This window comes from Xenopus laevis, chromosome 1S (assembly GCF_017654675.1).
Source record: "Xenopus laevis strain J_2021 chromosome 1S, Xenopus_laevis_v10.1, whole genome shotgun sequence".
Classification (NCBI taxonomy): domain Eukaryota; kingdom Metazoa; phylum Chordata; class Amphibia; order Anura; family Pipidae; genus Xenopus; species Xenopus laevis.
Genome location: NC_054372.1, coordinates 198,230,705 through 198,253,688, shown reverse-complemented (window position 1 = coordinate 198,253,688; position 22,984 = coordinate 198,230,705). Strand labels below are relative to the sequence as shown.

Below are 22,984 nucleotides of genomic sequence, written 5' to 3'. Positions count from 1 at the left end.
TACTTATCTGTTATCTACTGTGTATCCTGTGCTTGAATGGCTGCCCCCATGGCTACACAGCAGCTTGTTTATATAAACTATAGTAGTACTTATCTGATATCTACTGTGTATCCTGTGCTTGAATGGCTTCCCCCATGGCTACACAGCAGCTTGTTTATATAAACTATAGTAGTACTTATCTGTTATCTACTGTGTATCCTGTGCTTGAATGGCTGCCCCCATGGCTACACAGCAGCTTGTTTATATAAACTATAGTAGTACTTATCTGATATCTACTGTGTATCCTGTGCTTGAATGGCTGCCCCCATGGCTACACAGCAGCTTGTTTATATAAACTATAGTAGTACTTATCTGATATCTACTGTGTATCCTGTGCTTGAATGGCTGCCCCCATGGCTACACAGCAGCTTGTTTATATAAACTATAGTAGTACTTATCTGTTATCTACTGTGTATCCTGTGCTTGAATGGCTGCCCCCATGGCTACACAGCAGCTTGTTTATATAAACTATAGTAGTACTTATCTGATATCTACTGTGTATCCTGTGCTTGAATGGCTGCCCCCATGGCTACACAGCAGCTTGTTTATATAAACTATAGTAGTACTTATCTGTTATCTACTGTGTATCCTGTGCTTGAATGGCTGCCCCCATGGCTACACAGCAGCTTGTTTATATAAACTATAGTAGTACTTATCTGATATCTACTGTGTATCCAAGCTTTTCAACTGCTAAGTACTTACCTGGTATATAGGGGTATATAGAGATATAAAAGATACATGCCCATTAACCCCTGTCATTGATGCAAATAGAAGCAGTGATGGCGTTTCTTATCTTAAAGGGGTTGTTCACCTTTGTAACAAATCGACAAATCTAACAGTTCACATGAATAGAACAAACTTTTCCATAGAAATGGTTAACAGAAAAAGTACAGTTCAAGAGATATTCACCTCAGAAGTGTCCCTGTACTAATCCTTCAGTTCCACACAGACCCTGTGCTGGGAGGGGGTCACTGACCCCCAAAAACACTACAGTGTTCACTTCCTCTTCCTTATATGACATCACACATTGTACTGGCAGCTAACTTAACTCCTATTGGCTATGTCTGCTGTCAGTCTGCCACTGCTTCCTGTGCTGGCTGTGCTGGGGAATTTGAGCAGCATTCAGGTACTGAAGAGAAACTGTTACAAGTTTGTGAGAGGGAGGGGGAGTGTGGGCTTGTACTGCAGATACTTCAACTGTGCAGATGGGGGGATCAAGGTGCTTGGGACCTGGAGTTTTATGGATAATGGATCTTTCCATAATTTGGATCTTCACTACTAGAAAATCATGTAATCATTAAATAAAGCCAATAGGCTGGTTTTGCTTCCAATAAGGATTAATTATATCTTAGTTGGGATCAAGTACAAGCGACTGTTTTATTATTACACAGAAAAAGGAAATCATTTTTATAAATTTGAATTATTGGATTATAATGGAGTCTATGGGAGATGACACTTGTACTTTCCAGAAATATATTATTTTTTGGGGGGGTCCATGTATTATTTTGTGTATTTACCTCATAAAAAATCATTATTCAGCAGCTGACGTGACTTCCAGGACTATTTGTATGAGCTTAAGGCTTTCCAAATGAGTTGAATTTTTGTTCATAAAGTGACATTTTTCTGGTATAGATCCCTATATCATGAAAAATAGAACTTTTTCATTTTTTGGTATTTAAAGCTCTAAATCTTGTTCCAGAAGTGGAACACTTAAACACTTAAAAAAGGTGTCGTTTTCCTAGGTAAATTACCACCCCCCTGGGAGAGCGCACAAAATGTTCAAAAAAACCTACCAGCCCTCATCACTGCTCTGCCTGTCACTTAGGGCGGCCACCTCACCCTTTTAAAACCAAACACATATGAAATCCACAGCCTGCATGGCTAATTATCAACTCATTTAGATGCATGATACATGGCTGCACAGAAATCAGTTCAGTCTGCAGCATCTAAATGAGTTGATAATTAGCCACGCAGGCTGTGGATTTCATTTGTGTTTGGTTTTAAAAGGGTGAGGTGGCAGCCCTACTGTCCCTGCTAGATGTGTAAGTTACATACGTTTCTAAGCAAGTCACTGCTGGTTTTGTTGCAATTTTGTAAATAACTGACATTATGCTTAATGCCAAAGGTATTAAAAGATAAAAATATAGAAACGCCAGTATTTATTCCCAGAAAAGTTTGCACCCCTTTGGCACTACATTCAGTTTTAGTCTAGGCAGAAGGACAGTGCCAGAATTGGGAGAACAATGTTGCTCCTTCGTTTTCTGCAGTATTTGTCTGCATGGCTGTGTGATTGTTTGTTACAAGGCAGGTTTGTTTATATGCTGCGTCTGTTAACCTCTGCCATTACAATTGAGTAATCAACCAATGACCATTCAAATTATGTGACTGGTTACAGTTCACAAGCACCCAATAAATTACTAGGAGGAGGGCAGTATCAACATCCAATAGGAAACAAGTAAGGGCAAAGCCTGGGCATGATGATGTCATCATATAGGAAGTTCTTGGTGTGTCAGGTTCAAAATAGGCCCCTCCCATCACTTCAGAAAACTGGTCAGAGAGACAGGAGAAGGACTGAGTTAATAGGTATAGAAATTAGCTTTTACAATGGCATTTTTTCTTTTTGTTATGGAAAATGGTTTTTCTAACACATTGAGAACATTGTTAGTGGTTTCATAAGATTTGTACATTGAAGGTGAACAACCCCTTTAAATGTTTATTGGGCTAAATCCACAAATAGTGTGGTAGTGGCTCCTGCGCCTTCTCTTTATCTCTCTCTCTCCCCTCTCTCTATTTCTCCCCCGCTCCCCCCCTCTCTCTCTTCACCCTCAATCTCTCCCCCCCTCTCTTGCTCTCTCTCCCCCCCTCTCTCCCCCCATCTCGCTCTCTATCTCTCTCCCCACCTCTCTCTATCTCTCTCCCCACCTCTCTCTCTATCTCTCTCCCCACCTCTCTCTCTCCCCCTCCCCCATATACAACAAAACCAAGTATCTTCTATGAAAAAAATGTAAAATGTTCCTAATTCAGTTTCAAGCCTGGGCCCCGAAATGTCAGCCTTTGTGCTCTCAAACCTTTAGAAAGTTGAGCAAATTCCGCTCACAAGAGCCATCAACCCCAGGTAACAATTTCAAACAGTTAAATAAAATGTGACATGTCCGTCCCACTGAATAAACATTGAGAGGAGCCGTAAAGGAGACATTTCCCTTCTCTCCCCCCCCCCCCCTTTGTCTTTGTCGCCGTAATGTAAAACTGTTCCTATAGACAATACAAATATAACTGATCTACATTCACTAAATTCACTAGAAACACACAATTCTGCTGTCCCCTACAACTGCCAGACTTACAACTGCCAGACTTACAACTGCCAGACTTACAACTGCCAGACTTACAACTGCCAGACTTACAACTGCCAGACTTACAACTGCCAGACTTACAACTGCCAGACTTCAGCACCAGCTCCAGGGGCATAAAAGAAACGATACCTGAATATTTCATTCCCTGAGCTTTGTATTGGGACTGTTGATTTGTCACTGCAGTTACAGAACAAGGTCCCCCCCCATCTATTTGGGGTGAGTGATTATTTGTGCTTTGGGTACCCCTGGAACTATAGCAGGGTGACTGTTACCCCAATGTTTCTATATATCTGTAACCTTGTTATGAGCTAAGGGGGCCCAGTCTGAAGGTCAGTTAGGGGGAGATTTGGGGTGAGTGCTTATTTGTACCCTGGGTACCCCTGAAACTATAGCAGGGTGACACCCCAATGTTTCTATATATCTGTAACCTTGTTATGAGCTAAGGGGGCCCAGTCTGAAGGTCAGTTAGGGGGAGATTTGGGGTGAGTACTTATTTGTACCCTGGGTACCCCTGGAACTATAGCAGGGTGACTGTTACCCCATATGTCTGTAACTGTGAGAATAGATTAATTTGTGATACATTATACTTTATTCTCATTATAAGTCTGTCTATGTGTGAGATGCCATTGGTTTACCTTACTCACACAATCTTCTAGTGCAAGCAGAGTGCAGTGTTGTACTAATATACACAGAGTTTATGAGATTATTATTCGGAAGTGCTGGATGTAATTGCAAATAAAAGTGACTCGGTGCAGAGTTCTTGCTCAGTTTGGATCACTGCTCCAGCAGGATACAGGGAACAGGTAATTATTTGCTTCACGTATGTAATATAAAGAGAATTTTCAGTTTCTCAGCAGTATCACATTGCCAGGAGACACTCAGTGTTTGTAATCTCCCTAATCTTCAACTGATCCGACAAGTCCTCCGGATGGTTCTCCAGGAAACATAATAATGAGCTCCGCTACTTAGTCCAGCTGGTCCGGGCCTCTAACCTTCATTACTGTGATGGAACCGGAGCTACAGATCCTGTCCTGTAATTATCCATCATGTGTTTGTAGCTCATTCTACTTCTGTTTAACAAATATCTGCGACTCTCGTGAGTAGTGAGTACGATGCACAGACGTCTTGTTTTGGTTATTCAGTTGTGTTCAAAATAATAGCAACAACTTCTTCCACAATTCCAATGCATTTCTTGCTTTTGCCTCTCACCCCATTTACATAGTCTCTGATTAAGCCATAAAGCAGGACAGGACTGCTGCTTACAATGGGGATCAGATAGGATCTGTGCAGCCACTGGGACAGAATGTTCTGTTATACAGATAGCTAGAATCTCAGCTGCCATAAAGCAGGACAGGACTGCTGCTTACAATGGGGATCAGATAGGATCTGTGCAGCCACTGGGACAGAATGTTCTGTTATACAGATAGCTAGAATCTCAGCTGCCATAAAGCAGGACAGGACTGTTGCTTACAATGGGGATCAGATAGGATCTGTGCAGCCACTGGGACAGAATGTTCTGTTATACAGATAGCTAGAATCTCAGCTGCCATAAAGCAGGACAGGACTGCTGCTTACAATGGGGATCAGATAGGATCTGTGCAGCCACTGGGACAGAATGTTCTGTTATACAGATAGCTAGAATCTCAGCTGCCATAAAGCAGGACAGGACTGCTGCTTACAATGGGGATCAGATATACAGATAGCTAGAAACTCGGCTCATATATATATATTGTGTAAGTCAAGCACAGGGAAAGATGGAAGAAATGTTTCTAATTTTATTCCTAAGCAGAAGAACATCAGCCTCTTTCTTTCTCCTGACAACTTCCTTGACTACTTGCTGGTCAGACTGGTGGGAAAATGACCAGCAGGTGGTGCTGTTGTAACAAAATTCATTCATATTAACAGCACATGTATCCCTTAATATCTTGGAATAAAAACAAAATAAATAATGAATGTACATTAGAAAAGTGCTTAGACTAGCCCTCTCATTAGTTTTACATTCACTCATTTTAAAAGTTTACTTATCCTTTAAGATCCCAGGGTATTAATAACCCAGAGTAGGGACAAAGAGTTGAGACTAGGGATGATAGGAATTCCCCTAGATGCCAATTAAAGAGATCCTGAAAACTGGGCAATACCTCCTCTCAAGCTGCATAGCCCTTTGCTGATGTGTCCCTGGCCTGTAGGGATCCAGCCTATAATGGTACCTTGAGTATATGCTACATTTTTACTATCTGTGCTTTATGCTCCATTGTGGATATGTGCAACTGTAAATAAATACTGTTCGTGGTTAAGCATTAAAGAACCTCTGGCACCCAATTCTTGTGCATTGGCATACCGTTACAGTTACACTACACCCTGCCTCCACCCCACTGTAAGGGCTTACCTCTGATGTAAAGAGGGTCTCATTTGTGGTTCCACACCGCATGGAAAGTAATATAACTTACATTAGTGTCAATTTACTATAGCGCTACATTTGCAAGCACCGTCTGTCTCTTTATGCACTGCTGCTTCTGTAGGAGATGTCAGTGTTACATGCTTCTTTGCAGCTCTGTTAAGGGGGTTGTTCACCTTTGAGTAAACTGTTAGTTGCCGTAAAGAGTGATATTCTGAGACAATTTGCAATTGGTTTTCATTTTTTATTATTTGTGGTTTTTGACTTATTTAACTTTTTATTCAGCCATCCCCCATAGACTCCATTTTATCCAATAATCCAATTTTTTTTAAAAAAAGTGATTCACTTTTAAGTTAACTTTGAGTATGTTGTAGAATGGCCAATACTAACCAACTTTTCAGTTGGTCATCGTTATTTATTTTTTATAGTTTTTGAATTATTTGCCCCATCTAAAAATGCAAACACTCTGTAAGGCTACAAATGTAATGTTATTGCTACTTTTTATTCCTCACCTTTCTATTCAGGCCTCTCCTATAGGGATGGGCGAATTTGACCCGTTTAGTTTCGCCTAAACGACGGCCATTAAAGTCTATGGGCGTTGAAAAAATTTTGTCGCACATCGAAATTTTTTTGACATGCGGCTTTTTTTTTTCCGCACGACACCATACAAGTCTATGGGCGTCATTTCTGCATGGAAAAAAAGGTGAAAAAATTCGCCCATCCCTACTCTCCTATTCATGTTCCAGTCTCTTATTCAAATCAATGCATGGTTGTTATGGATAACAGATTAACAGAGAACCTCAATTGCTTACTGTCCTATACACCTGTTCCCTTTATCATTTATTCCCACATACAGAAAGTGACTATTGCCCTGAGGCCACTGAAGACTTAAATCAGTTGGCCTATCCCTGCCCCCCCATTAGCTTTAACTCGTTTACTGTGCTGATATCTACTGTATATGTTAAATGACAAGAGAATTCCGCTCGTTGAATAATTTTAACATTTCCCCTCTAATTGGAGTCATGTGACCTGAAGAAGGCCAAGAGCACGCGGCGAATAAATCTCATGAATAATTCAGGGGCCACAGTAAGTAATAAAGGATTAGGCAACACCTGGAAGTATTTAGTTCCCGGAATGAGAAGGTAATCTACCTTGATGATCCTCTTAACGAGCGATGGCAACCTATAAGGCGTAATTATGCCGGGGAGATAGCGGGTCATTTATTTGGAGCGGGACGTTGGCAGGGCACTCGCTGCAGCTGCTTCAGGACTCACTTTACGTGATGAAGTGCCACCTTCTGTCTGACTTCTGAACTGCAGGGACCCTGGGCTGGAAGAGACGGGGCCCCCAGATTAGTACCAAGGTATTTAGGGTTAATCCTGAGCATGCACCCGTAGTCCAGATGTGTATCCGAACTCTGACTTAAACAGATGGCTGCTTTATCCAAAAAGTAGTAAATAATGATAAAGAAGATAAGCACTCCAATATTTCTTATTAGTGATGGTTTATTCCAGGAGTGTCCAACCTGCGGCCCGAGTGCTGCATGCGGCCCAGGGTGGATATGAATGAGGCCCAGGGGGATATGAATGCGGCCCAGGACGGATATGTATGCGGCCCAGGACGGATTTGAATGCGGGCCAGGACGGATATGAATGCGGCCCAGGACGGATAGGAATGCGGCCCAGGACGGATAGGAATGCGGCCCAGGACGGATAGGAATGCGGCCCAGGACGGATACGAATGCGGCCCAGGACGGATACGAATGCGGCCCAGGACGGATACGAATGCGGCCCAGGACGGATACGAATGCGGCCCAGGACGGATACGAATGCGGCCCAGGACGGATACGAATGCGGCCCAGGATGGATACGAATGCGGCCCAGGATGGATACGAATGCGGCCCAGGATGGATATGAATGCGGCCCAGGAAACGTCATATTGCAATGTCACGAACAGAGAGTGTATTTATGCCATCCCTAATTGTGTGCATGTGCGGTTTAAATTTTACATGGGGTGTGCGTTGTGTGTGGCTTCCTAGAGCAGGAAAAGCAGTTAACAAGTGAGCGTTCAGTTACTTAAAAAGGCAGGTAAGCATTCTTCAGCAGCATCGCCCGCTAGGCCAGGGATATATGCAGCGCCTACATTTGTGAGCAACTTTTTTCAAGAATGAACACACTAAGGGGCAGATTTATCAAAGGCAGAGATTAATTCTTGAATGAAAACATTAAAATTCCGAGCTATTTTTTGTGTACTTAGACTAGGGAATAGTCCTAATTCAATTTGAATTTGAAAAAAATTAAAATATCAAAATTTATCATATAGTGCAGTGATCCCCAACCAGTGGCTCGTGAGTAACATGTTGCTCTCTGACTCCTTGAATGTTGCTCCCAGTGGCCTCAAAGCAGGTGCTTATTTTTTAATTACTGGCTTGTAGGCAAGTCTTGGTTGCATAAAAAACAGGTGTACTACCAAAATGAGCCTCCTGTTGTTATGCCAGTCCATATAGGGGCTACCAAATAGCCAATCACAGCCCTTATTCAGCACCCCCAGGAACATTTTACATGCTTATGTTGCTCCACAATTCCTTTTAAATTTGAATGTTGCTCACTGGTAAAAAAAAGGTTGGGGACCCCTGATGTAGTGTCTCTTTAAAAATTCAACTTCGACTATTCGCCATCTAAAACCTGCCAAATTGCTGTTTTAGTCTATGGGGAACTCCTAGAACCTATTTGGAGTCAATTGAATTGGAGTCAAACCTTGAAAAATCAAAGTTTTTTTAGGAAAAACTTTGAATCGAATGCGATATTCCTTTGATTTGAACAATTCAAATTCGGCTGAATACGGACCTACGCGATCGAAAATGGACCTATTGGACCAAATAAAAAACTTTTTGAATTCAAATGCTGACGTTTTTCAATTCGAAATACAACCCTTGAGAAATCTGCCCCTAAGAGTAAGATTAGAAGCAAATTATCTGATGAGCACCTTGAGAATTCACTGAGAATTGCAACTACTTTCATTCAACCAGATATTGATACTTTAGTTTCTCAAACACAATGTCAAAAATCCCATTAGGTTTACGATCCCCTCTTTTCTTTTACAATAAAATAAATCAAAAGTTGGTGTTTGTGTGTATTTCGCGTGTGGCCCCAGAACATTTTTTTTTCTTCCAATGTGTCCCAGGGAAGCCAAAAGTTTGGACACCCCTGGTTTATTCCATAGTTTATGCACAGTGGAATAAACCATCACTAATAAAAAATATTGCAGTGCTTATCTTCTTTATTGTTTTATATATATATAGTAAAGGGGAACTCATACAACGAGATAACAAGTAGAGGCTGTGCAAGATCTTTGCTTTGTTGCCGAGAAAGAAGAGACCCTGACAGCGAGTAAATCAGAAACGTTCATGGCACCCTTTCTGCCGTTGCAGCCTGCGTCTTTTCATGTGTCACTCAGACTTCAGGAACTTCACTGATGCCATTTGTGAGCAGCGCGGGAGTCCCAGAGGTGCAGGGATTTTAAGGAACAGAAATGTATCGGAAATAAACATCCCTCCTCAGCGCTCAGCATAAATACTGGGGACTTTATATATAAGCATTGCTTGTCCTCCAATAACTCCCTGTAACTAATGATTTCTACACAGGTCTCACTAAATTATTAATGACAGGGTACCATGCCATCATCCCAATTTTTCCTGTTTGTTTGATACTTTGGGCTGTAGACACCCCTTTTTGACGTTTATTGAATGAATGGGGCTTGTGTGAAATGTACTTTTTGACTATGGTTTTTGTAATTTTTTTTTTTTACATGAAACAAGAATAAGAAACTATTTTCACTTCCTGTCACTTCTGGTCCCAAAGGAGCTGATAAAGCTAATTACCGGTCCACTGAACAGCCCCTTATAATAAGCTGCTGCTTAAATAATGAAGAGGTTTATTTTTAGAAAAGTTTTTAGGTGTATACTTCTACTTTAAAGGATAAGTAAACTTTTAAAATGAGTGAATCTAAAACTGATGAGGGGGCTATTCTAAGCACTTTTGTAATGTACATTCATTATTTATATTGTTTTTATTCCAAGATATTAAGGGATACATGTACTGTTAATATGAATGAATTTTGTTACAACAGCGCCACCTGCTGGTCATTTTCCCACCAGTCTGACCAGCAAGTAGTCAAGGAAGTTGTCAGGAGAAAGAAAGAGGCTGATGTTCTTCTGCTTAGGAATAAAACTAGAAACCTTTCTCACATCTTTCCTAAGCAGAAGAACATCAGCCTCTTTCTTTCTCCTGACAACTTCCTTGACTACTTGCTGGTCAGACTGGTGGGAAACTGACCAGCAGGTGGCGCTGTTGTAACAATTCATTCATATTAGTACATGTATCCCTTAATATCTTGGAATAAAAACAAAATATATAATGAATGTAAATGACAAAAGTGCTTAGAATAGTCCCCTCATCAGTTTTATATTCACTTATTTTAAAGATTTACTTATCCTTTAAGGGCTGATGAATGCAAAATTAGTATTCTTTCATTGGGGATCAGTTAGGATCTGTGCAGCCACTGGGACAGAATGCTGTGTTATACAGATAGCTAGAATCTCAGCTGCCATAAAGCAGGACAGGACTGCTGCTTACAATGGGGATCAGATAGGATCTGTGCAGCCACTGGGACAGAATGTTCTGTTATACAGATAGCTAGAATCTCAGCTGCCATAAAGCAGGACAGGACTGCTGCTTACAATGGGGATCAGATAGGATCTGTGCAGCCACTGGGACAGAATGTTCTGTTATACAGATAGCTAGAATCTCAGCTGCCATAAAGCAGGACAGGACTGCTGCTTACAATGGGGATCAGATAGGATCTGTGCAGCCACTGGGACAGAATGTTCTGTTATACAGATAGCTAGAATCTCAGCTGCCATAAAGCAGGACAGGACTGCTGCTTACAATGGGGATCAGATAGGATCTGTGCAGCCACTGGGACAGAATGTTCTGTTATACAGATAGCTAGAATCTCAGCTGCCATAAAGCAGGACAGGACTGCTGCTTACAATGGGGATCAGATAGGATCTGTGCAGCCACTGGGACAGAATGTTCTGTTATACAGATAGCTAGAATCTCAGCTGCCATAAAGCAGGACAGGACTGCTGCTTACAATGGGGATCAGATAGGATCTGTGCAGTCACTGGGACAGAATGTTCTGTTATACAGATAGCTAGAATCTCAGCCATTGTAAGCAGCAGTCCTGTCCTGCTTTATAGATATAAAATGAGACATTGAATAATCACCCAACTATATGGAAAGTATATTTGTATTTGTCTATTTTGTTCCGATAAAATGGATGGCGCCTTTTATATTTTAAGCCTTTAATAGATGAATTAATAGATTAAGTTGTACATTGTTGAGATTGACTGATACGTTGGTGCCATTATATTCAGAGAGGTGAAGTTTTTTCCAGTTCTGACATTTTTTTCCTTCATGTTGAAGGTGCGTGAGGTTAATAATCAGCCAACCGCCGCTGAACTAAACGGCTCGTACCTCGGGAGTGACACCAGCAGTTCCAGATCTTATGGAACCAATCAGATGTGCAGAAATGATCCGGCCTGCAGAATCAGCTTCCGTTGTGATCCATGTGAATGTTGTTCGGGAAAACGATTCCATAGGAAACACAGTGGCAGTTCGGGGTTACATGTGCCCAGTCCAGTCCGTGCGTCTGACAGTCGGCATTGTGCAAAACTTCCTGATCATTCATTGGCTCAGAGCTGCCTACATTCCTCATCACTAAATGCACACAGCACCCCAGGAAGGCACCCAACTGAACAAATCCAGATGAGACCCAAGAAATCCAGTGTTAAAAGTGTCTCTGAGGAGAGAAAGCATCAGCTCCTGCTGCAGAAACTGGAACTAGAGATGGAGAAAGAGCGGCTGCAGCAGCTGTTGTCCCAGCAAGAAACAAAACTACTACTCAAACAGCAGCAGCTGCAACAGTCCAGGCTGGAACACAACAGTCGGTGAGTCGGGACTGTATTTGCATTGATTTATATTCCCGTAGGCTGAAAAGGAATGAACAAATAACTACCATCCTGCGTGTGCTGCTTGCATTGTCACATGTGAAAAGAATGTGAGGCATTGGGCAGATTGGGCCATAATAATAATAATAACAACCCATGTGCTCAAAGGAATTGTTCAGTATAACAATAAAAACTTGGTAAGAAGGCTGTGCAAAATAAAAAATGTTAGATATCCAAAAATTTTACGTATAAAGGCTGGAGTGACTGGATGTGTAACATAATAGCCAGAACACTACTTCCTGATTTTCAGCTCTCTTGCTTTCCACTGATACAGGCAGTAACCAATCAGAGACTTGAGGGGAGGCCACATGGGTCATAACTGTTGCTTTTGAATCTGAGCTGAATGCTGAGGATCAATTACAAACTCACTGAACAGTTATGTCCCATGTGGCCCCCCTTATAGTCACTGACTAACTCAGAGTTAGAGAGCTGAAAAGCAGGAAGTAGTGTTCTGGCTATTATGTTACACATCCAGTCACTCCAGCCTTTATACATTACATTTTTGCCTAACTAACTATATTAGATACATTTTTTTATTTTGCACAGCCGATTTATAAACCCAGTTTTTATTTTTATACTGAACTGTCCCTTTAAAGGCTAGCATGTACATGTACTGCAGAGCAGCCTACAACCTTATTGTACCTCTCCCTGTAGTCAGTGCACAGGTGGGCTCCCTGATTGGATAAACAAAGGTGCTGTATCATCACTCTCAGTACCAGGCTCTGCTCTTTTATATCTTTTTATAATACATAAAAGCCATGAATATCCTGTAAATTATATCCTTATAAACGGTGAGTTCTGATGTCATCAGTTATAAACGGTGAGTAGTGATGTCATTTTTGTCGCATGACTCATTAAAACTTGTGTATTATAATAAATAAAGTACCCCTTGTTGGAAAATGAGGATATTAGAAGTCACCTGGGAGTTCCATGCCCTGTATAAAAGCCTTCCGTCTCGTATTTTTTTATTGTCATAGAACCCCTCTGTGACTTATAATATCCTTATATATTACAATAGGGGGTACTTTATTCACTATATATCTGTGTATCCTATAAAGCATTGTCCTGTAACATTCAATTTGCTTCTGTAGAAACTCAATGTACTCGATCGCATGAAAGTTCTAACAGAATTCTGTTCTTGTCTGTAGGAGTCAAATACTTCCTGACCAGCCTCCTCTAATTATTCATGATCCCCGACCATCTTCTGACCCTATTCCTATGGCCAACAGCTTCAGATACAGGTTTGTGTCTTTTGTATCCATTCACCCCTGTAGTGTGCCCGAAGTCACAAGGTTATGGGTGTATCCTGTGACCTGTGAGAGTTATCTCCCCTCAAACTTGCTGCTTTTACTGTTAAACTATTCGTATTTTATACTATACAACTATACTGTACATTATATCGTGAATAAACTACGTCTTATATCAGCAAGGATATTCATGACCATATGGGTCATACAGGTACTTTACTATAATGCGTAAGTGAGTCAAGTGGCAGAAATGATGTCACTAAGCACTGTTTATAAGGATATAATTCACTGAAATTCTTATGTATTATAATGCACCACTCAGTGACTTCTAATATCATTTACAGTAGGGGGTACATTATCCCTTATAATACATGAGTGATACTCAGAGTTCCCTGTATAACTCAGCCTGCAGCCTTGTGCCTTTATATGGTCACAGAACAACCCCTCAGTGACTTCTAATATCCTTATCATTTACAGTAGGGGGTACATTATCCCTTATAATACATGAGTGATACTCAGAGTTCCCTGTATAACTCAGCCTGCAGCCTTGTGCCTTTATATGGTCACAAAACAACCCCTCAGTGACTTCTAATATCCTTATCATTTACAGTAGGAGGTACATTATCCCTTATAATACATGAGTGATACTCAGAGTTCCCTGTATAACTCAGCCTGCAGCCTTGTGCCTTTATATGGTCATAGATCTTTAGTCGCTAGAAATGGCCAAGTAAAGCAAAATAATGCCCTTGAGAATTCCCAGAACTGACCTTGGCTGTATTTATAATGATTAATCACATCAGCTGCAGCAACAGCATTTTACCCTATGGAATGATTGAATGCTGTTGCAGGGAGTTGCTTCCATTCATACTTAAAGGAACATCCCTGTCTCTCGGCATCATGGAGAAAGTCTTGGTGTGCCGAGGATTCTGGGAGCTGAAGGAGTTGGCTCTGCTATGCCTGAATGTTTAGTTTCTTAATATTGTTCCTGATGCAGTAACAGAACAAGTAGTTCGTAAGTGATAGGAATATGAATAGGAGAGGCCTAAACAGAAAGACAAGTAATAGGAAGCAGCAATAACAATACATTTGTAGCCTGTCGGAGCATTTGCTTTTAGTTGGGGCCAGCGACCCCAATTTAAAAGCTGGAAAGAGTCAGATGAAAAGGGCAAATAATTAGAAAATGATAAATAAATAAATAAAAAACCTATTGAACAGTTGCACAGAATTGGCCATTGTATAATATAATAAAAGTTACTGTAAATGAATTAAAGGAACCACCCCTTTAACTGTTTTTGCCTTTTGCATTTGCTGCTTGTCCTAACACAACATGTGGCATTTCCATCAGACTAACTGCAATTTACAAGCATTTAGGAACAATGCCCAGAGCTCTATGATGAAAGTGCCGAGATATAATTGCCCCAAACCCATGTGACCGTGTACCTGACAGTTTGAATGCAGTGCTACACCGTGTGGGTGATGTGCCAGTCAGGAGGCATTGCTTTCTGAAGATAATTGTACCCACGTCACTTTAAATCTGAGCACAGGGTCCCCGGGTATCGCAGCACATTCCACACCATCCCAAATCACTTCTCGTCACGCCAAGTCTGTTTGAGTTGTTCCCTCCATGGCTGTGTGCTCCTTCCCACACATAATAGAAAATAAATTGCCCTTATCTTTTTTTTAATTGCCTATAATTACTTCAAAAATGAGTTATTCATTATTATAAAAGCAACGGATAAGTCCCACTCCTTCATTGTGTCTTTTTGTACGAGATTCACATTTTTCCCATCATTACTGAGCAGTATTTAATATTTTGAATATTTGAAGTGATTTCAATGACAGCATTGGAGTAATGGTGGGGTAATGGTGGGGTAATGGTGGGGTAATGATGGAGTAATGGTGGAGTAATGGTGGAGTAATGGTGGAGTAATGGTGGAGTAATGGTGGAGTAATGGTGGAGTAATGGTGGGGTAATGGTGGGGTAATGATGGAGTAATGGTGGAGTAATGGTGGGGTAATGGTGCGGTAATGGTGGGGTAATGATGAAGTAATGATGAGATAATGATGCGTAAAATGATGTGGAAATTATGGAGTCATGATGGGGTGATGATGGGGTGATGATGAAGTCATGATGGGAAAATTATGTGGAAATGATGGAGTAATGATGCGGTAATGATGGAGTCATGATGGAGTAATGATGGAGTAATGATGCTAAAGCTCATGTGGGAGTGGGTTCCAGGTAAGCACCACAGCACCAATCTCACAAGCAGGACATACATTAGCCCAAAGCACCTTATTAAGTAGCCCATACTGTGCCCAGTTGTTTTGTTTTATAAACACATAATATTTCTGTTAGTTCCTGACGTTGAGACTACCGTTGTTTTTGCTACTTTTTATTACTCATCTTCCTTTTTATTCAGCCACTCTCCAGTTTGCAGTTTCCACAATCTGGTTGCTGGGGTCCAGATGACCCTAGCAACCATGCTTCGATATGAATAAAAGACTGGAATATGAATAGGAGAGGCCTGAATAGAGAGACGACTAATAAAAAGTAACAATAACAATACATTTGTAGCCTTACAGAGCATTTGTTTTTTTAGATGTGCTCATCGACCCCCATTTGAAAGCTGGAGTCTGAAGAAGGCAAATAATTCAAAAACTGTGAAATAGAAAAAATAAATGGCCAATTGAAAAGTTGCTTAGAATTAGCCATTGTATAGAATGCTAAATGTTAACTTAAAGGTAGGGTTGCCACCTGGCCGGTATTTTACCTGTCTGGCCGGTAAAAATTATGGTTGATCCCAATGTTATGAATAGGGGGAAGAAAGGTAAATGTATAGGGAGGCTGGGATTTTTTTCCCGAAAAGGGGGTAACCCTACTTAAAGGTGAACTAGCCCTTTAATCATACAGCTGAATTGATGCTTGATTTGTATGATCCTACGTACTTTTCGGCTGCCCAATGATTCAGTTTAGTACATGGCCATCAAAATCCATGGCCCCAACTCTTTGGCCTGAGATGGTTCATTCCATTGTGTGGCCCATCAATGAACTACTAATGAATATTCTTTCCAAACGCTGTCGCTCCGCTAGAACTCGTGTAGAACTTTGCCAGCGACTGATTTTTATGGATAGAGCTCAGATCTAGGCGGGATCACTAGCCAGGCTTTCATTATGGGACATTGATTCCAGAGAGAAGGCTTCATTTTGGGCAAGTTTCACCTGAAAGGATAAGTAAACCTTTAAAGTCGACCTGTCACCCAGATACAAAACTCTGTATAATAAAAGTTATTTTCAAATGAAACATGAAATCCAATTTCTATATTTTATTAAAGCATTCATAGCTGTTGTAAGGTCAATTAAACATCTCAGCTGTCAATCAAATATTGTCTGCCCCGCCTCTATGCCTTAGGCAATTACTTTCACTTTCCATTCAGCACTTCCTACATGTCACTGCTCTCCCCACATTCCCCCCAATCTCTTCACCATTTAATTGTGTAACCAGGACATGGGGATGGACATCAGGTCCCCCCACAAACAAGATTCTGAGATGATACAAGACTTGTCTTAATAACAGAACAAAATGGCTCCTGCCTGCTTGTTATAATTATGAATTCCCAGACGGAAGTAAACAAGATTCAAATCATTTATACAGTGTAATTAAAGTTCATTTTGCTTGACTAATGTGATAAAATAGGATTTGGAATAATTATTTTGGGCGATGGCTATTCTAAGCACTTTTGTAATGTACATTCATTATTTATATTGTTTTTATTCCAAGATATTAAGGGATACATGTACTGTTAATATGAATGAATTTTGTTACAACAGCGCCACCTGCTGGTCATTTTCCCACCAGTCTGACCAGCAAGTAGTCAAGGAAGTTGTCAGGAGAAAGAAAGAGGCTGATGTTCTTCTGCTTAGGAATAAAATTAGAAACCTTTCTCACATCTTTCCTAAGCAGAAGAACATCAGCCTCTTTCTTTCTCCTGACAACTTCCTTGACTACTTGCTGGTCAGACTGGTGGGAAACTGACCAGCAGGTGGCGCTGTTGTTACAAAATTCATTCATATTAACAGTACATGTCTTAATATTAATATCTTAATATCTTGGAATAAAAACAAAATAAATAATGAATGTAAATGACAAAAGTGCTTAGAATAGCCCCCTCATCAGTTTTACATTCACTTATTTTAAAGGTTTACTTATCCTTTTAAACGTATTTCAATGTCTCCGAATGGACATTAGTTCTTTGTCTCCTGCACAGAACGTTCCTCCTGTCTCTAATAAAAGGTCTTTTTAAAGGAGAAGGAAAGGCTAAAAGTAAGTAAGCTTTATCAGAAAGGTCTATATAAATACACCAGTAACCCCTCAAAGTAATGCTGCTCTGAGTCCTCTGTCAAAAAAAACAGCACATTTCTTTCCTTCTATTGTGTACTCATGGGCTTCTGTATCAGACTAACTGTTTTCAGCTTAAACCTCCAGGGCTAGGGCTTGAGCATGCTCAGTTTGTTCCTCTCTTCCCTTCCTCCCCTCCCTGCTGTAATCTGAGCCCAGAGCTATGAGTGAGCAGGGAGAGACTCAGTCAGGAAGTGATGTCACACCAAGCTAATATGGCAGCTGCTATCCTAAATAAACACAGAGCTTATCGAGCTGGTTACTCAGGTGTGGTGAAGCATTCTGCAGATAGTGTTATAGCTTGTACTATTGTGGCTAATCTATTGGCAATAAACTGCTTCGGTAGCTTTACTTCTCCTTTAATGCCGGCCCCGATGTAACTTGTTGCCTGGGAATGGCATAAAGAATAGTAAATAAGGCCCCATTAGCAATAGTTAGGCTGTAAGCAGCATCGCTCCCAGAAGCCTTTCTAATGTCCATTAATGCTCTTCCTCAGGATCCGGAGCTCGTTTCCCCCCAACCATTTAGTGAAACGGTGTGATTATTTAGAGAGTGAATTCATGCATACTAAATCGTAGCTTAAGTAATGCGCAGGGTGGAAGGTAAAGCTCCGCCGAGATGATAGTCCTTTTTGTTATTTAATGATCAGCCATAATTAACTTGCAAATTTGAAATAATTAGAACAAATTAAAGGTATTTAACTTTGCCTCCCTGAAGGAAAATTCAAATTGCACCAAACTCAGCTCTAAATTATTCAAGGCTTGAAGGTCTTTGCAGCCCCGGGTTCTGCTTCTTTATCTTTAGATTTGTTTGAAACGATGTAGATGGGCAGTTTGTCTGGTACAGGTATGGGACCTTTTATCCAGAATGCTTAGGACCTGGGGTTTTCCAGATAACAGATCTTTCCATAATTTGGATCTTCATACCTTAAGTCTACAAGAAAATCATATAAACATTAAATAAACCAAATAGGCTGGTTTTGCCTCCAATAAGGATTAATTATATCTTAGTTGGGATCAAGTACAAGTGACTGTTTTATTATTACACAGAAAATGGAAATCATCTTTTAAAATTTGGATAAAATGGAATCTATGGGAGACAGACTTTCCGTAATTCGGAGCTTCCTGGATAACGGGTTTCCGGATAACAGATCCCATACCTGTATAATAAAAGCCCTTTTGAAAATACACTTGAAACCCAAGTGACACCCCAAAAGAAAGAAGATTGAAATAATTCATATTTATCAAGGTGACGGATCCCCTTTAAATGCATCATCACCAGCTGAAATCACCTCTGTGTGCCATGAGCCTGGGTGTGAGAAGCAGTATAGAAAGGAAAATTAAGCATCGATTAAAGAAAAAATCCAAATTCTCCTTTAGATGAAAAGCAAACCCATATTATAAGTGTATGACCCCTTCACAGGAACCCCATCCCCAAAAATACTCCCCAGAACAGCCTTGCTCCCCTGTACTTCACCCCAAAACACCAAACCGGGCAGTGCATTGGTAACTTGCATATTTGGTCACGTCACTTCCAGTCGGGTCGGGTAGGTTTTTTCTGGTGCGGGTATAGATGCAGGTTGTGGGTCGGATTGCGAATCTCGTCTATATTTCTTAATGTATGTAAAAAATGTTTTACTTTATTTAAAATTTTACAAAACTTTCTTTTGACGCCCAATTTTGGTGATGTCACTTCTGGTTTGCAGCAACAGCACTTCCTGTATAATGGTGGTCAGTGGGTTGTGGATCGGGTTGCAGATAAGCCAGTTGTGGGTCGGGTAGTGGATCCAAGTGGGTAAATATTGGGTAAATAATTGGTTCCGCGCAGGACTGGTTGGTGCAGTTGAGGAGTAGAGGCTGTGGAAGGACCCTGTGCTTATGATATGGGTTTATTTGTCCTTTAAAGGATAAATAAACCTTTAAAATAAGTGAAATTCAAAATTATGAGGGGGCTATTCTAAGCACTTTTGTCATTTGCATTCATTATTTATTTTGTTTTTATTCCAAGATATTAAGGGATACATGTACTGTTAATATGAATGAATTGTGTTACAACAGCGCCACCTGCTGGTCAGTTTCCCACCAGTCTGACCAGCAAGTAGTCAAGGAAGTTGTCAGGAGAAAGAAAGAGGCTGATGTTCTTCTGCTTAGGAAAGATGTGAGAGGTTTCTAGTTTTATTCCTAAGCAGAAGAACATCAGCCTCTTTCTTTCTCCTGACAACTTCCTTGACTACTTGCTGGTCAGACTGGTGGGAAACTGAGCAGCAGGTGGCGCTGTTGGAACAAAATTCATTCATATTAACAGTACATGTATCCCTTAATATCTTGGAATAAAAACAAAATAAATAATCAATGTACGTTACAAAAGTGCTTAGAATAGCCCCCTCATCAGTTTTATATTCACTTATTTTATAGGTTTATTTGTCCTTTAATCTCTGTACCGTGCAGTCTGCCCTCCTGTGAACCTCGCTGGCTCAATATTCCGGTTGAAAACTTTGCTTAATTGCTTTCTGTTAAGCTTCCTGCTAATTGAAATAAATCGTAGCCCGTGATTTTGGGCAGACGTCTGATGAAAAGTTGGGCAGAATGAACGGCCCCTGGTTTCAGGCCAGAGCTGTGAAACAATGAGGTTCAATTCTGCAGAACAAATGCTGTCGGGCCAAGCTTTGTCTTCATGACAGTCAGGGAGATGGCAGTTAACAGAAGGCTAGTGCCTTTGCTTCATGATCAATAGCCTCCATAGTATAAAGGCTATGCACTATAGATTTGTAAGCTCTTGTGGCAAGGGCGTGAGACCTCCAAGTGTCATTGGTGCATCCAGTCGTACGGATAGAAAAGTGTCAGCATTCCCACAATGCCTTGTGTCTTCTAGTCCTAGATACAGGACATTGGAGTCTTGGCTGGAGGACCGGCTAAACCCAGCTACAATGTATCAGGAGTCGGGAGAAGCAGTTCAGAGAAAAGAAGGCAGAGGGCACGTGTGGATTTCCATAGCTAAATGGGTTTAAATGTGTAATTCATATTCATAGGAAAGTTGTCTGGAATTACATCTCTCTCATGGTGCAAGAGGTATTTCATTAATCTGGGTTCCATTACCCTTTAAATGTCTCTTCCAGTTTTGGAATGGTTTAAAGTTGCCATGGTAACCTAATCGTAATCTTGTTTGTACCGAGTTTGTTTGATCTAACAAATCCCGGGTAAATATTCAGCTCTGACTTGTTCTTTGTTTGAACAGAAGCGATGATCCTCTTTATCAAATAAGATTATATCTGCCGAGAGAAGGCGAGGATTTTACCCTCCGGATGTTTAACTTCAATCCAACGAAACACAGCTGAATAAATGTAATTCTATGTGCGGAGATGCAGAGACACAACCTGGAATTATACTGGTCTAATATTGAGTATCACTCATGTATTATAAGGGATAATGTACCCCCTACTGTAAATGATAAGGATATTAGAAGTCACTGAGGGGTTGTTCTGTGACCATATAAAGACACAAGGTTGCAGGCTGAGTTATACAGGGAACTCTGAGTATCACTCATGTATTATAAGGGATAATGTACCCCCTACTGTAAATGATAAGGATATTAGAAGTCACTGAGGGGTTGTTCTGTGACCATATAAAGGCACAAGGCTGCAGGCTGAGTTATACAGGGAACTCTGAGTATCACTCATGTATTATAAGGAATAATGTACCCCCTACTGTAAATGATAAGGATATTAGAAGTCACTGAGGGGTTGTTCTGTGACCATATAAAGGCACAAGGCTGCAGGCTGAGTTATACAGGGAACTCTGAGTATCACTCATGTATTATAAGGGATAATGTACCCCCTACTGTAAATGATAAGGATATTAGAAGTCACTGAGGGGTTGTTCTGTGACCACATAAAGGCACAAGGCTGCAGGCTGAGTTATACAGGGAAGTCTGAGTATCACTCATGTATTATAAGGGATAATGTACCCCCTACTGTAAATGATAAGGATATTAGAAGTCACTGAGGGGTTGTTCTGTGACCATATAAAGACACAAGGCTGCAGGCTGAGTTATACAGGGAACTCTGAGTATCACTCATGTATTATAAGGGATAATGTACCCCCTACTGTAAATGATAAGGATATTAGAAGTCACTGAGGGGTTGTTCTGTGACCATATAAAGGCACAAGGCTGCAGGCTGAGTTTTACAGGGAACTCTGAGTATCACTCATGTATTATAAGGGATAATGTACCCCCTACTGTAAATTATAAGGATATTAGAAGTCACAGAGGGGTTGTTCTGTGACCATATAAAGGCACAAGGCTGCAGGCTGAGTTTTACAGGGAACTCTGAGTATCACTCATGTATTATAAGGAATAATGTACCCCCTACTGTAAATGATAAGGATATTAGAAGTCACTGAGGGGTTGTTCTGTGACCATATAAAGGCACAAGGCTGCAGGCTGAGTTATACAGGGAACTCTGAGTATCACTCATGTATTATAAGGGATAATGTACCCCCTACTGTAAATGATAAGGATATTAGAAGTCACTGAGGGGTTGTTCTGTGACCATATAAAGACACAAGGTTGCAGGCTGAGTTATACAGGGAACTCTGAGTATCACTCATGTATTATAAGGGATAATGTACCCCCTACTGTAAATGATAAGGATATTAGAAGTCACTGAGGGGTTGTTCTGTGACCATATAAAGGCACAAGGCTGCAGGCTGAGTTATACAGGGAAGTCTGAGTATCACTCATGTATTATAAGGGATAATGTACCCCCTACTGTAAATGATAAGGATATTAGAAGTCACTGAGGGGTTGTTCTGTGACCATATAAAGACACAAGGCTGCAGGCTGAGTTATACAGGGAACTCTGAGTATCACTCATGTATTATAAGGGATAATGTACCCCCTACTGTAAATGATAAGGATATTAGAAGTCACTGAGGGGTTGTTCTGTGACCATATAAAGGCACAAGGCTGCAGGCTGAGTTTTACAGGGAACTCTGAGTATCACTCATGTATTATAAGGGATAATGTACCCCCTACTGTAAATTATAAGGATATTAGAAGTCACAGAGGGGTTGTTCTGTGACCATATAAAGGCACAAGGCTGCAGGCTGAGTTATACAGGGAACTCTGAGTATCACTCATGTATTATAAGGGATAATGTACCCCCTACTGTAAATGATAAGGATATTAGAAGTCACTGAGGGGTTGTTCTGTGACCATATAAAGACACAAGGCTGCAGGCTGAGTTATACAGGGAACTCTGAGTATCACTCATGTATTATAAGGGATAATGTACCCCCTACTGTAAATGATAAGGATATTAGAAGTCACTGAGGGGTTGTTCTGTGACCATATAAAGACACAAGCCAGTCAATGTGATAAATTACAGGGTTTTATCTTTTAATAAGGATTTATTTTACAGGTTATTCATGTATTTTTTGTGTTCTGTGTAAAATAACAGTTGCAGTGCATGTACTTTTCATATACAG

The 22,984-nt window shown here is 40.7% G+C and overlaps 1 protein-coding gene across 1 annotated transcript in view; it reads left to right on the top strand.

Annotated features, from left to right (window-relative positions):
* Positions 1 to 22,984, top strand: part of LOC108707353 (protein hinderin) — a 95,233-nt gene that overhangs the window by 48,076 nt on the left and 24,173 nt on the right. Inside the window, exons 7-8 of the mRNA XM_041580674.1 lie at positions 11,271 to 11,794; positions 13,003 to 13,095. Coding sequence (XP_041436608.1) covers positions 11,271 to 11,794; positions 13,003 to 13,095 — 617 coding nt within the window. The remainder of the gene's footprint in view (positions 1 to 11,270; positions 11,795 to 13,002; positions 13,096 to 22,984) is intronic.